The sequence below is a fragment of the Pituophis catenifer genome, unplaced genomic scaffold (assembly GCF_029215685.1).
Source record: "Pituophis catenifer annectens isolate HBS135680 unplaced genomic scaffold, rPitCat1.0.hap2 SCAF_3, whole genome shotgun sequence".
NCBI lineage: Eukaryota > Metazoa > Chordata > Lepidosauria > Squamata > Colubridae > Pituophis > Pituophis catenifer.
Window position 1 is genome coordinate 153,907,386 of NW_027256883.1, and position 14,805 is coordinate 153,922,190.

General features: G+C 35.4%; 1 protein-coding gene across 2 annotated transcripts in view; it reads right to left on the reverse strand.

The window, feature by feature from the left end:
- OSBPL9 (oxysterol binding protein like 9) overlaps nt 1–14,805 on the reverse strand; it is a 63,926-nt gene that overhangs the window by 47,720 nt on the left and 1,401 nt on the right. For both annotated transcript variants that reach the window (XM_070941353.1, XM_070941352.1), the window contains exon 2: nt 9,771–9,821. In XM_070941353.1, the coding sequence (XP_070797454.1) occupies nt 9,771–9,821 (51 nt within the window). The remainder of the gene's footprint in view (nt 1–9,770; nt 9,822–14,805) is intronic.

Here is a 14,805-nt window from a genome sequence, read left to right on the forward strand (position 1 = left end):
AAAGATTAAGATCAGAGAGGTGTTGGGGAAAAACAATGAAGGAAGGTCATGGAAAAGAATGAACAGCGTGGAAAGATTAAGGTGAACTAAAGAGAAGGATGGATATGTAGGGAGATACATAAGAGGGAGTATATGAAGTCAAGAAAGAAGGGAAGAGGAGAATAGAGGCAAACAGAAGGAGACTAAAGGATTACTAAAGCAGGTGAAAACAAAATGTAGTGGACACAGCAAGAAAAATAATGTTGGGACATGTAGGGTGGGGAGGGTCTATGGTAGGCTACCTAAATCCCGAATGGACTGCATGTTGACCAAATATTGTACTTGCTGTATTCCGGTTATGAGGTATTTTTCACATCATGCTAAAGCAGTTTTTGCCGTTGCATGCCAAAAGCAGGGGGAGCATGGAGGGGTCGCGCACGCACGCGCCCATCCATATTTCAATGCGCCCTGCCCCCCACGCATGTGCACACAACTCCCCCGCGCTTCCCCTGCTTTTGGCAAGCGATGACATGGTGGGCCCAGTAGGCCCATTTTTCGCCCTCCCCAGGCTCCAGAGGCTTTCTAGGAGCCTGGGGAGGGCATAAACAGCCTCCTCCTCCTCCTCCTCCCCCCGGAGACTGGAAACAGTCCATTTCCTGACTTTCGGTGGAACTGGAAGGCCTGAGTTAGGACAACCCTCCCATGCCCACAGATATGGCTCCACGTGCCACCTGTGGCACACATGCCATAGGTTCGCAATCACGGGGCTAGAGAATAGTAGTCCAGAAACTACAATAAATAACACCCTATTTTTTGGTTATGCACTTCGTTACATGGACTGAAATGATGATAAAATATGCAGATGATAAAAAAATCCATGAGAAATGGCTTACAGAGGCATAACCAGTGGATCAAAATGAACAGAATGAAATTTAATAGCAGTGATCTAGATAGGAAAAAATTAATAGCACAAATACAGGTAGTCCTGATTTACAACAGTTTGTTTAGTGACCATTCAAAGTGACAATAGCACTAAACAAAGTGACTTATGACACGACCATTACAGCATCTCCATGGTCATGTGATTAAAATTCAAACACTTGGCAACTCATATTTATGACAGTTGCAGTGTCCCGGGGTCATGTGATCACCTTTTACACCCTTCTGGTAAGCAAAGTCAATAGAGAAGCCAGATTCACTTAACAACCATGTTATTAATTTAACAAGTGCAATGATTCACTTAACAACTGTGGCAAGAAAGATCATAAAGTGGGATACAATTCACTTAACAAATGTCTCACTTAGCAACAGAAATTTTGGCCTCGATTGTGACCATAAGTTGAGGTCTACCTGTACAGGATGAAGGAGAGTTGGCTTGGCAGTAGTATGTGAAAAGATTCTAGGTGTTTACTAGATCATAGATTGAATCCAAGCCAATGATACCCAAGCCGGTAAAAAGGCAAACACTTTAGGTTACATTAAAAGGATCATAAAGTGGAGATCAAAGGAGAAAACTGTCACATTCTACTTAGGGTAAAGTCCCTCTGAAAATTATACTGTATGTTTCAGGCACTCAGTTCAAAAAATAAAAACAAAACATTGACAAAGTGACCTGTCAAGAACTGGTTAAACTGGATTCTGTTTAGCTAACAAAAGAGAAACTTGAGGGATGTATTAGAATTGGAAGGACTAACTTGAGGTGTGGTTGGCATAGATTTTTATGGTACGATAAAGTTAAAGTTAATGTGGATTTAAAAAATCACTATGTGAGATGCCATATTAAATATATGGAACAAATACAAACCCCAGCTGTGTCCAAAAATAACTTTATTGGTCTTAGCACAGGAAACATTTTATAGAAGAGGAACAGAGGACAGCGGATTTATTAATATAGGAAGATGAAGAACTTAAAATGAAGTCAAGCAAACAATTGTCTGCAGAAGGTCATAGTTTTCAATGCTTTTCATACACAAAATTAAAAGAAATATTTAATATAAAAAGGGTAATTAGAACTGAGAAATAAAATGGAATTTAAAAATGAGTAATGTACAAATGATGAATGTGTAATTGCAAAAATGTATAAATGTTAATATTTTTATTGGGACTTATGGGTACTGAATTAGGAAAGATTCATGGAAGATTAATTTTACATATTGTAATAATAGCAAGGTCATTCTCTGCACAAAATATATAACATACAAAGGAGGAATAGATCTTTAAACTGTTAGAATTAGTGGAAGTAGCAAAACTGCCCTGTTTGATCAGGGAGAAAAAAGACAAGCTTTTATAAAGGGCTGAAAACCTTTTATCGACTTTTTGATAAAAGGAGAAAAAAGTGAAGTAATGATTTCTGGATTTAATGATTGAAAAAGATGAGAATTTAATGTGGGGTTAAAAAGATTTCTGAAAAAGATAAAAGGAAGGAAGGAAAATAGGTTTATCAGTATCAGTTGAAGAGACAGTGAGAAGTCATTGTAAATTCACAACTAGCTTTTTTTCTTTTCTTGCATCTTTTTTTCTCTTCTATCTTTTTTTCTTTAGATTTATCTTTTACTTTCTGTAAGTAATAAATGTTATTACAGGTAGTTTTCGACTTACGACCACAATGGAGCCCAAAATTTATGTTGTTAAGTGAGACATTTGTTAAGTGATTTTGTTCCCATTTTGCGACCTTTCTTGCTACAGTTGTTAACTGAATTACTGCAGTTGATAAATTAGTAACCTGGATGTTAAGTGAGTCTGGTTTCCCCATTGACTTTACTTGTCAGGTCATAAAAGTGGATCATGTGACCTTGAGATACAGCAACGGTCATAAATATGAACCAATTGCCAAGCGTCTGAATTTTGATCACATGATTATGGGGATGCTGCAAAGGTCATAATTGAAAAATGGTCATAAGTCGCTTTTTTCAGTGCCATTGTAACTTTGAACGGTCACTAAGTGAATTGTTGTAAGTCGAGGACTATCTATATTAAATTCTTGATAAGTATAAATTTAAAGAACCAGAGGGGTGACACAGCATGGTGTGAGACTAGGGAGGCAAAAGGAAAGAGAGCATAACACAGTGCAGGGAGGCTGAGGGAAGGAGCATGTAGGTCTGTGCAAGTGCAAGAAGTCCAAGGGAAAGATAGCAACAATGTGTGCAAGCATAGGGAGACTACTGGAAAGAGGGTATGACACAGTGCACAGGAAGACTGGGGCAGATTAACCACAGTGACTTGTGACCTTTCCCTGCTAGCTTCCCCATTGATTTTTTTCTGGTGGGAAGTCAGCTGGGAAGGTTACAAATCACAATCATATGACTAAAGGACATTGCAATTATCATAAATATGAGCTGGTTGCAGCCCAAACTGCAATCATATGATCATAGTGGTGACACAACGATGACCATAACTTTGAGGACTGGTTGCAAGTATAACTCATTCAGCGCCATTATTTGGGAATCTTCATAAATGAAGTTAGCATTTCATGATGTGAATTAAATTTTGGATTATTTATTTGTAAATGATTACAAATTTTTGCACAATGGGTCACATGGCTTGTCTTAGCAGGCTGGAAGCTCCTCATTCTATTCAGTTATTAAATATAGTATAATAATTATTTTAAACAGCTCTTAGTTAGATTCTTAAATTCTTAGATTCTTAAAGATACAAGCATCTTTTAAAGAACCGACAAATCAATATTAGAACAAGAAAAAGTGCAAGAAAAGCTATGCTTTTTGACAGACCACTATATTTTTGTTACATTAAAATAAGTAAAATTCTCTTAGTTTTCTTGCCCTACTAATGCTTCTCAGGAAATTGTTCATTTTTATTTTTATGTTTTTATGAATTTACAAGGATCCTTCAATAAATGACTATAGATGCAGTGTCTAGTAAATACACCTGCAAAGGGACTACATATAGAAACACCAATTACTTAGTTCTGAGGCAAATACACTTATGTGCAGTACAGCAGTATTAATTGTCAATAAACAGGCCTCTTGGCGAATACACTGTTTAACTCCCATGTCATAGGTTTATTTCCTAAAGTAGTGTCCTTTTGCACTTCTGCAAATTGACCATTTTTTCTACCCCATGCCTTATTAAATCCAAATGAACAGATGACACCAATAAGAAAGAATGGTCAATTCTCAATGATATTAGTGATAAGTAAGAAGAATTGGCAGAACTGAAAATTTATGCCAGTATTTTAAAGACAGACTTTCCAACTGATCTTTAACAGAAACAGAAACAAGTAAAACTTTTGTAACAGGCATAATAAATCTTAGTTCCAAGTCTTGACTAAAATTCTGATGGGTGTTGGGAAGGGAAACTTACTACTAGTAAGAAAATATATAATTGCCAATTTACAATTGATTGACATATTTATTTAAAAATTGAATTCTATTCAATATCATTTAGGCAAAGTATGAAAATAACTGTAGCAATTTTCTCCCTCATAACCTGTCTTCTGATTGCTGTATAGACCTTAACTTCACAGTCTACCTAAAACAAGAACAACAGGATTATTATACTACAGGAGTATCATAAAAAGATAAAGGTAAAGGTTCCCCTCGCACATATGTGCTAGTTGTTCCCGACTCTAGGGGGTGGTGGTCATCTCCGTTTCAAAGCCAAAGAGCCAGCGCACTCCGAAGACGTCTTTGTGGTCATGTGGCAGGCATGACTAAACACCAAAGGCGCACGGAACATTTCCCACCAAAGTGGTCCCTATTTTTCTACTTGCATTTTTTACATGATTTCGAACTGCTAGGTTGGCAGAAGCTGGGATAAGTAACAGGAGCTCACCCCGTTACGTGGCACTAGGGATTCGAACCGCTGAACTGCCGACCTTCTGATGGACAAGCTCAGCATCTTAGCCACTGAGCCACTGCGTCCCTTAGAAGAGTATCATACACTACAATAACTTTCTCCCAGTAATGTCATCATTACTGTTTTCTATTAATAGAACAGAACAGAACAGAACAGAACAGAACAGAACAGAACAGAACAGAATTCTTTATTGGCCAAGTGTGATTGGACACACAAGAAATTTGTCTTTAGCGCACATGCTCAGTGTAAATAAAAGTAAAAAAAGAAAAAGAAAGAAAATACATTCAAGAATCATGAGATACAACACTTAGTGATAGTCACAGGTTACTAATAAGCAATAAAATCATACTAGGAAACGAACAGAACAATATAAATCGTAAAAATACAAGCAACCTGGTTATAGTCTTAAGTGGGAGGAGAGAGGAAGGATGAGAAGAATAGTAATACAGTCTTAGTAAATAGTTTGACAGTGTTGTAGGAATTGTTTAGCAGAGTGATGGCATTCAGGAAAAACTGTCCTTGTGTCTAGTTGTTCTGGGGTGCAGTGCCCCAGTGTTTTGAGGGTAGAAGTTGAAACAATTTATGTCCAGGATGTGAGGGGTCTGTAAATATTTTCACAGCCCTCTTTTTTTTTTTAAGTTTTTTTTTAAAAAAAAACATAAACATAAAACACATCTTTTCCAAAACGAAGCATTGATCCGGTCACAAATTAGTACAAATCGCTAACAAACCTTAATTTCCAATTAACACAACTTAATATTTTACTCAGTTATTTCCCTAAATTCTATCAATTTAACTATGCCATTATCCCAAAAACCCGTTACTTAAATCTTAAATCCTAACCAAATATCATTCCATTTTTCTCTTTCTTTTTGCTTAGATGGATATATTTTAACAATACAGTTATTGTAAACATTTAAAAGATATTTTAACTATTGCTCCCAATATAATCATCTTCATTACTTTAATATTAATCCTAATACAATCATTTCATTTTTATTACTGTTGAACTCAGCATTATCATCTTTATTTCTGTTGTTAAGCCCAACTTAAACATTTCATTTTTACTGTTAATCTCAACATACTCCTCCTTTCTTTTGCTGTCCTACCCAGCACAATAATTTTTATTTTTTGGCTGTTAAACACAGCATAATCGTTTTTGTTTTTTGGCTGTTAAACCCAGCATAACATTTGAGTTTTTTGGCTGTTAAATACAGCATAATCATTTTTGTTTTTTGGCTGTTAATCACAGCATAATCATAGTTAACTTTATTGGCTGTTAAACACAGCATAGTCATTTTTTGGGGGGCTGTTAAATACAGCATAATCGTTTTTGGTTTTTGGCTGTTAATCGCAGCATAATCATAGTTAGCTTTACTAGTAATCCCAGCATATTCCTCTTTTTTATTGTTTCCATCCATCTATACATTGCTTATTTCAGTTAATCATATTTATCATTATCCTTTTTTATGACAATTTAATATTGAGACATGGTTCTTGCTTGAAACATACCTTTGTATATATTTAAAAATCTCTTTTAACATGCTTAATTTCTCTTATATTCTAATTTCCATCAGCATTTCAATTTTATATATCTATGTCATATTCTTCTCATATTCTTATTCCTCCATAATTATCTTATAAAAACCTTTTTATTACTATCCACCTATACATTATTTCATTTTTAATCACATTGTTTTAGTCTTCTTTTTTCTTTTTCCAGCCGTGTCTACCTCATTTCTTCACTTTCTCGCCTGCTAGCATATATTTCTTTCCATTTTCAAAATCTTCAAATGTTGTCCTCCATATGTCATATTGAGTCTTTTTCTTATTTTTATTCCAGATAAAATGCATCAAGTTCCCTTCTCTTGAGCCTGCACTAAATCCTTCTTTTATTCCTGCGCCAGTTTTTAAATTATTATTATTCCAATTATAGGAGTTCCATTGTAGTTTCCTTTTCTTTTTACCAAAGTCAAATGCCTGCAGACAAAGACGAGTTACAATGTTCCTTTTTGAACCAGAAGGTGTCCCTCTATAATCCACATTTTCCATTAGTCATGAAAGTATCCATTTTGTTGCAATTATATAACAGTCCAATTTAATTACGCTTCTTCAATTTTAAGAATATCAAATCAAATCTTCTTTTTTAAGATCCAGTTCAAATTTTAAAAAATTCAGTCTTTTCACCATGTCTCTATATTTAATCCATCAGTTCTATTCAAGAGTTGGTTGTTTATCAGGTCTTTGTCTCTTAAAAGTTACATTTTAAACTTTCCACAGTCCCTTTGTTGTTCAGCCGCTGTTTTAAGGCTAGGGGTCTTATAGTTAAAAATCTTGCTCTAAGCGTTGTTACAAGCCTGGATCGGCTGTCACTCACCCAGCTTCAAAGAACTCTGTTTCAATCCACTTTCCTCCTGCACATCTCTTAGTCCGGTTGTCCCAGCTTCGTGGCAGCTGCCATGGCTGCCGCCCCCTGCCGCCAACTCACAGAAGGTTCCATCTGATCTCCGAAGAACTTGCCTGTCCCTCTTGGTCTTCCGAGATACCACTCCTTTTCCCCTGTCCCTGCAGGACAGTTCTGGTCCCAAGACTCATCGGCGGCAGTTCAGCAGCTAGGGTTTTCGCAGCGCTCATCAGAGCCCGCTATTTCCCGGACTGTCTCGCCGCGATACCAAACCGGAAGTTCACAGCCCTCTTTTTGACTTGTGCCGTATATAGGTCTTCAATGGAAGGCAAGTTGATAGCAATTGTTTTAATTATCCCTTGAAGTCTGTGTCTGTCTTGTTTGGTTGCAGAGCCAAACCAGACAGTAATAGAGGTACAGATGACAGACTCAATAATTCCTCCGTAGAACTGAATCAACAGCTCTTTGGGCAGTTTGAGCTTTCTGAGTTGGCGCAGAAAGAACATTCTTTGTTGTGTTTTGATGATGTTTTTGATGTTAGATGTCCATTTTAAGTCTTGAGATATGATAGAACCTAGAAACTTGAAGATCTCACTGTTGATACTGTGTTGTCTAGTATTGTAAGAGGTGGTAGTATAAGAGGTTTTCTCCTAAAATCTACCACCATTTCTACAGTTTTGAGTGTGTTTAGTTCAAGATTGTTCCGATTGCACCCCAAGGCTAGTTGTTTAATCTCCCGTCTGTATGCAGATTCGTAGTTGTCTCGAATGAGGTCGATCACTGTTGTGTCATCTGCAAACTTCAGTTCTTTAACAGAGGGATCTTTTGAGATGCAGTCATTGGTGTATAGAGAGAAGTGGAGAGAGCACACAGTCCTGGGGAGCTCATGTGCTAATTGTACAGTATCTGATGTGATTTTCCTAGCTTCACCAGTTGCTTCCTGTCTGTTAGGAAGCTTATGATCCATTTACAACTGTGGTCAGGTACAGCTAGCTGATTTAGTTTAGTTAGAAGAATATCTGGAATGATGGTATTGAATGCTGAGCTGAAGTCTATAAAGAGGACCCTTTGGAGATTCAAGATGTTGTAGGATGTAATGCAATCATATTAACAGTATCATCATAGATACAATGGATATTCTATTTCTCAGAACATAGAAACAAAAACAATTTACAAGCAGTAATCAAGCAGTAATTCAAAAAGTGCAGACAAGGGTGAACTGGACATGTTCTTTATTTGAAAACTAAGATTGGCCATGGGTACTCTTGAAACTTGCTCCATATAATTGTACAGACTCCAAATACTTTGTGACTTAGTAATTATTAAAATAGAATAACAGAGTTGGAAAGGACCTTGGAGGTCTTCTAGTCCAACCCCCTGCTTAGGCAGGTAACCCTACATCACTTCAGACAAATGGTTTTCCAACATCTTCTTAAAAACTTCCAGTGTTGGAGCATTCACAACTTCTGGAGGCAAGTTGATCCACTGATTAATTGTTCTGTCAGGATATTTCTGCTTAGTTTTAAGTTGCTTCTCTCCTTGATTAGTTTCCACCCATTGCTTCTTGTCCTACCTTTGGAGGCTAGCTTGACTCCCTCTTCTTTGTGGCAGCCCCTGAGATATTGGAACACTGCTATCTTGTCTCCCCTAGTCCTTCTTTTCATTAAATTAGACATACCTAGTTCCTGCAACTGTTCTTCATATGTTTTAGCCTCCAGTCCCCTAATCATCTTTGTTGCTTTTCTCTGCACTCTTTCAATTACTATTGAGCCACAGTATACCACATATACTGTACCTGTGCATTTTGTTTTTCTTGCCGAAATGTAGACCTTTACTTTTTTCACTATTGAATTTCATTTTGTTAGATAGCACCCATTAAATGTATTTATATTAAATGTATTTATATTAAACGTGACAACCCAGTGACACATTGGGTTATTTTTTGAGGTAAAAGTAATTAAGTTTGATGTGACCAAAATGAACAGTAAATTTAGGATGACCATACTTTTCTCACCTCAATGCTAGTGGTTCCATGATCATCTAAGAAAAGCATCATAAATACAAAAATAATTGTAGCAGCAAATGAACTTTAATAATAAGGCAATATTTTCCTACTGAAATAGATAAATGGAATAACCACAGCAAAAAACAGTGGAAATGAGAGCAATGTCTAACTTCCTGTTGACTTCCCCACTGACTTCCTTTGTGGGAGGTTTGAAGGCAATGTAAGAAATCACATGACTCAAGGGATTCTGTAACAGCCAACAACTTTGGAAATAAAACTAGACTAAATATTGTGGACAATTCAATTCCACAGAAGTAATGGGTTCCAGATTTTTCATACATTTTTTAAGTTAGCAGATTTTAGATACCTTGATTCAAAAATTGTTGCAGTATAATGCACTGTTTGGACTAACTTGAGGGTACAAATAGACAAACACAATGTGAGTTTTAATAGTATATAAAGGAAATGTAGAATTGATTTATGTCTTTAAAAAACATAGGAATAAGCACATAAGCCATCTCAAGTTTCCAGTCCACAAAAAAATTTAAAAATCTAAGAAATACTTACCCTTAGTCTAACACAGCCTCTGCGTGATCCCCGCATCATTTTATCTTTTGACTGAAATGGAAAAATAATATTCATTTCAAGAAAAGTTCATCAATGGTTGTAAAATGCAAAGCAAGAGGTTGATGTATCTATTTTTTGTTTTTACTGCACTAAAAAAATATCAGAAGTCACCAGTTTTTTTTTCCTCACATTTTCTTCCTTCCTTCCTTCCTTCCTTCCTTCCTTCCTTCCTTCTTTCTCTTAGTTTTCTAACACTTGGGGTGGGGGTTCTATTTTTATTTTATAATGAAACTTAATAAAAAATAGTTCAACTGTTACATCAATGATGTAGCTCTTAACATGGTGTACAGATAATGAAAAGAAGATATACCAATTAAATGAGGACCCAGTTTGTGGGGGCAATAAGCTGACTTTGTATAAATATACAAAAGTATGAAGGCTATTGCTTAACGCATTGTAAGCCGCCCTGAGTCTCCGGAGAAGGGCGGCATATAAATCAAATTTAAATTTAAAATTAACACGATATATGCATTCTGACCATATTGTGACACAGATAGTCCTTGTGTTATGATGGCAGTTGGGACTGGAATTTCTATCAGTAAGCAATGGGATCATAAAGTATAATCATGTAGTGGTGGCAATTCCAGCAATCCAAGTTGCTTCATAACCCAGGACGGTACATGTCATTGAGGACCTCATGGAGCATCATGTGGGAAGAGACAGGAACCTCAGCATCAGGCCAATGGGTGAGAGCAACAAATGTGAGGCTAAGCAGCAAGGGGAAGAGATAGGTGCTATGGGCAGGTGCTAGGGAACAGAGGTGGGCACGGCTGCCCTGCCAGGAAGGGGCTAAAAATCTTCCCCACTGTACCTACTGCCAGCTACAAAGCAAACCTCCCATTGGATCACATGACAGCGATGTTTTCGCAGAACCTGCCAGGCAATTCCTCATAACTGCTTAGCCAAGGGCTTCTCACACAAGAAGGTAGCTGCAAGTAGAGGCAGTGGTGAGAGTACCCTGCACAGCATGGCCAACAAAACCCCCATAATGTGTGGCTTGAGGCTAGCCAGGATTGGCGAGCCAGGCAGAAGAGAAACAGGTGAAAAAGATGACAAAAGTTAGCTGAGGGGTGCGCAGCATGGGGATCATAAATGTGAACTATTCACCATACCCCCGAAATTTTATCATGCAACTGTAGGGGTATTGTGATGGCTGGAACTTCAAGGAACAGTCATAAGTAATTTTTTTCAGTGCCATCATAACTCTGAACAAATGAATGCAACCCAAGTACTACCTGTAAAATAAAAAGGGTGAAGATATTTCAAAGCCCATTTATCTCACTATGACAGAACAGAATATCGACTTTTCCCAGTCCTTTTTGCATGGTTCATTAATAGAAAAAGCTAATAGAGTTGGGCAGTAATCCAAAATCAAACCATAAAAAGGGATTTGACACTCATGAAGATGCACAGATAATGCCTACTGACAACACTTTAATGCAGCTACTAGTATATATCATTTTCTAATGCAGCTACTCCTACCTAAACAAAAGATATGAAAATAAATTTCAAGAGATCCAAAGAAAGGCATAACACTGACATTTTATACTAAAGCAAAAGTTTTTAAAAATACTATTTCTTCAATACTAGATATTTACCTTGTTCAGGTTAATTACAAATATAATTAAGAATCACATTCCAAATTTTATTGGCAGTTAAGTATGCTAGATTCTATATACAAGTGTCATATTCATGTCAAAAGGAATTTGATCACATGAACAATTTATCGGATCAGATAATCTTATGTTTCAGTGTAAGAAGATTCATGTAACTGAATGCTTTTTTTGTATAATGCTTTCAATTCCATGAAAATAATCACCTCTTTCCAAGCATGCTTAGTTTTTCTCCACATTCTCTCACTTAACACTTTGCTAGCTCATTTACTATTGTGGAGAAATAGGCTTTAATAGAATTAGGGAGAGAAACTACAGGTAAGGTGAAAATATGGGAGATGAACAATAAAAGTTTGAAAAAAAATCAATCCATTTTTCCTCCATTTTTTCATAAAACGAGAATGAAGAACCTATAGGAAGCTTGATTCTCAGAACTGTGTTATTTAAATGAACAAGACAATGAAAGTTCAACTCTTGCCTTGTTCTTTCAATTAAACTTTGGGAGATGTTAAGTCTGGAATTTATCTCACTGGATTATGCTAGTATATTTGTTCAATTGTTTATTCCATTCAGGCCATTTTGAGTAAAGCAGCACAGAAATGTCAGCAAATAAATATCTACAGTATTTTTTTCTGAACAGAGAATTTGATACAGCTCACAGCAAACATAGAATTGATCCATCAATACCCATCATTATATATCTATAATTTAGTTTTATTTCCATATAGAATTTATCCTTTTCTTTCTGCAGAAAGATAAAATTTCACAAAGTAATAAATTAAAAGTAAAAAGTAAAAATTTGCAGTTACAAATAATTTAAGAATTTAAAAGTGATTCATTGAACAATTTCTTCTGTCTACAAAGCAATCTTGTTAAATTACTAGAAGTTAAAAAGCTATTTATTAAAACAATGCAGTGTCCTCTCAAAATATCAACTGTAAAAAAAAACTGACACAGGAAAAAGGTTCTGATCTGGCAGGCTATTTATTTGCCTTGTATTAGACACAATTACATAAACTCTTAGATAATCTTTTAGTTCTAACTTTCAAAGCAGTTCTTTGCTCATATTACAAAAATGCTTCATTGCAGGAAAAAAAAAACCCTCAAGTCAGATTTCCAAGCCTCCCAGATCCATTTTAATTGAAGCTGCTACTATCCAATCAGTGCAATTTTATTTCTCTTAATGCAGTTAAGCTTTGTTTTACTACTGTAAAACACATCATACCATGACCTCACCACTTTTCTAGTATATTTTACTGTGGTTTTTACTTGTTATCTCACTTTTTCTTTTTAATAAAATACAGTCTATGACTGTAATAAAGTACTTAGGAATCTAACACTTCCAAATGCTGTAGTATACTTTGTATTCATATTAAAGCATTTTAACATAATTTTCCTGAATGAGATCACTGCAGACCCCTTTATTTGAAATAATCTGATATTACATGTCCCTTCAGATCAAGTGCTTTAGCTTAAAGCAGAAAACATGTGCCAAATAAGAAACCAGTTATTTCACATTTCTGCTCTTGGAAGTTTTTTGGGCTTTCTGATTGCTTTTAATCCTGTAAACTGCTTGTTGAATCTCAGTTTATATAACAAGAAAGGAGGTAGAAGAGGTACCTATACCAGTCTGCCAGAGTGTTCCCTAGCATTTTATGTATCTGAGTTCATTAACATTTATGTAAATACATAAATTCATGCAAATATATGACATAGAAATGTAAACTGACTTATCTTATCCATATCACTGCAAATGCAATGTATAGGGGCATTATTTGGGGGGGGGGGGGTTGGTGGTTGGTATGTGAAGAGACTGAAATAGTAGTTTTTCTCATTCTAAGACCGCTCAATTAAAGCTTTATTAAACTGGTTGTTACTTTATGTAGTAAACATATATTGATGAGCAAGTTATTTCTTAAAATAACATGATTTACGTTCTTTACAGATTAAAAAGGCACCCAAGAACTAGAAAAAGTCTAGTAAACAAAGTAATGTTTCCAGGTATTTTGGACTATTAATCCCATATAGTTCATCTAGCATGGCTGATAATCAAGAATAACAATGTATAGTTTACATACCGAGATAAAAAGTTGTGTAGATTTAAATAGGACAATCTCAAAACCAAACATCAGAACTAGCACCTATCATATTCTGCCGAAAGTATCAGATGGTATACTTCTAACTCACCAAGTATTATTTTATGCAACTTTTACTTCTTTTGCTATTTTAACTTCTATTCCAGTAATAATATAATCACTTACATTCTACACAATTTTTATTATTATAAATCAAACACTTAAGATTACTAAACAACTACTTTTGTAGGGAAAATATTACACAATAGTAAATTAAAAAATTAATGTCTCCCTGTAGTTGGAACATTCTGACTGATAGTTTTGCTTGTTTTACTTATCCTGTTGTTTGGGCTATTGAGATTTTTGTCTAGGTTTCTTTATTATTTTTATATTTTTACATTGCAGTAACTCATAAATTGTTCCCTGAAGATAGCAGTTTAGCAATTATATGCATAAAAAAAGAAACTGGATATTGGATTAACAGTCAGAAAAGATTACAGTTTCTTTATACCATGGTGAATTTGATGCACATTGTGTACAATTCTATAGTATATCACAACAAAACCAGAGGAGTTGTAGAAATAACCGATAGAATTGGCCAGGATATAAAACAGATAGCAAAAAATTAGCAATTAATTTTAAAGTAAGTCTCTCTAAAGGAAATGTATACAGAGTAGCAACTGAAACTAGTCCCATAAAAAAGAGCAGTTTCTACAACTTCCATAATATTTAAATGACAGACTATACATTAAGTTAGTTTGAACAAATTAAAATCTAATAAACTGGAGGGAAGAGAGGAATTATCTGATGAAGTATGGTACACAAAAAGTCTGACACTAAGAGTCAATTTTACTCAATTTTTTTAAAAAATACTTTTAAAAAGTTTAAAACTTAATTTTAAAAGTTTGGTGTACAGTTTAAAACATCAGTCTAGAAATTGGGAGACTGAGTTCTAGTCTTGCCTTAGGCACAAAATCAGCTGGGTGACCTTGGGTGGGTCACTTGCTTTCCGCCCTAAGAAAGAGGCAACGGCAAATCACTTCTAAAAAATCTTGCCAAGAAACCCCAGGGACATGTTTAGGCAGTCTCTGAGAATCAAACATAATTGAAAAGAAAAAAAATAACTATATTAAGATATAATTTAACATTAAATGCAGCTAAGTAGGAGGCGTAAAATATATAGGCTAGTAAGTGAATTACTATAGATTATTTTTCACTAGCACACAAAGAAAATGCCTGTCTTAATGTAGTCTGTATAAATGGGATTATGCTAGCTGAATTTTTTTT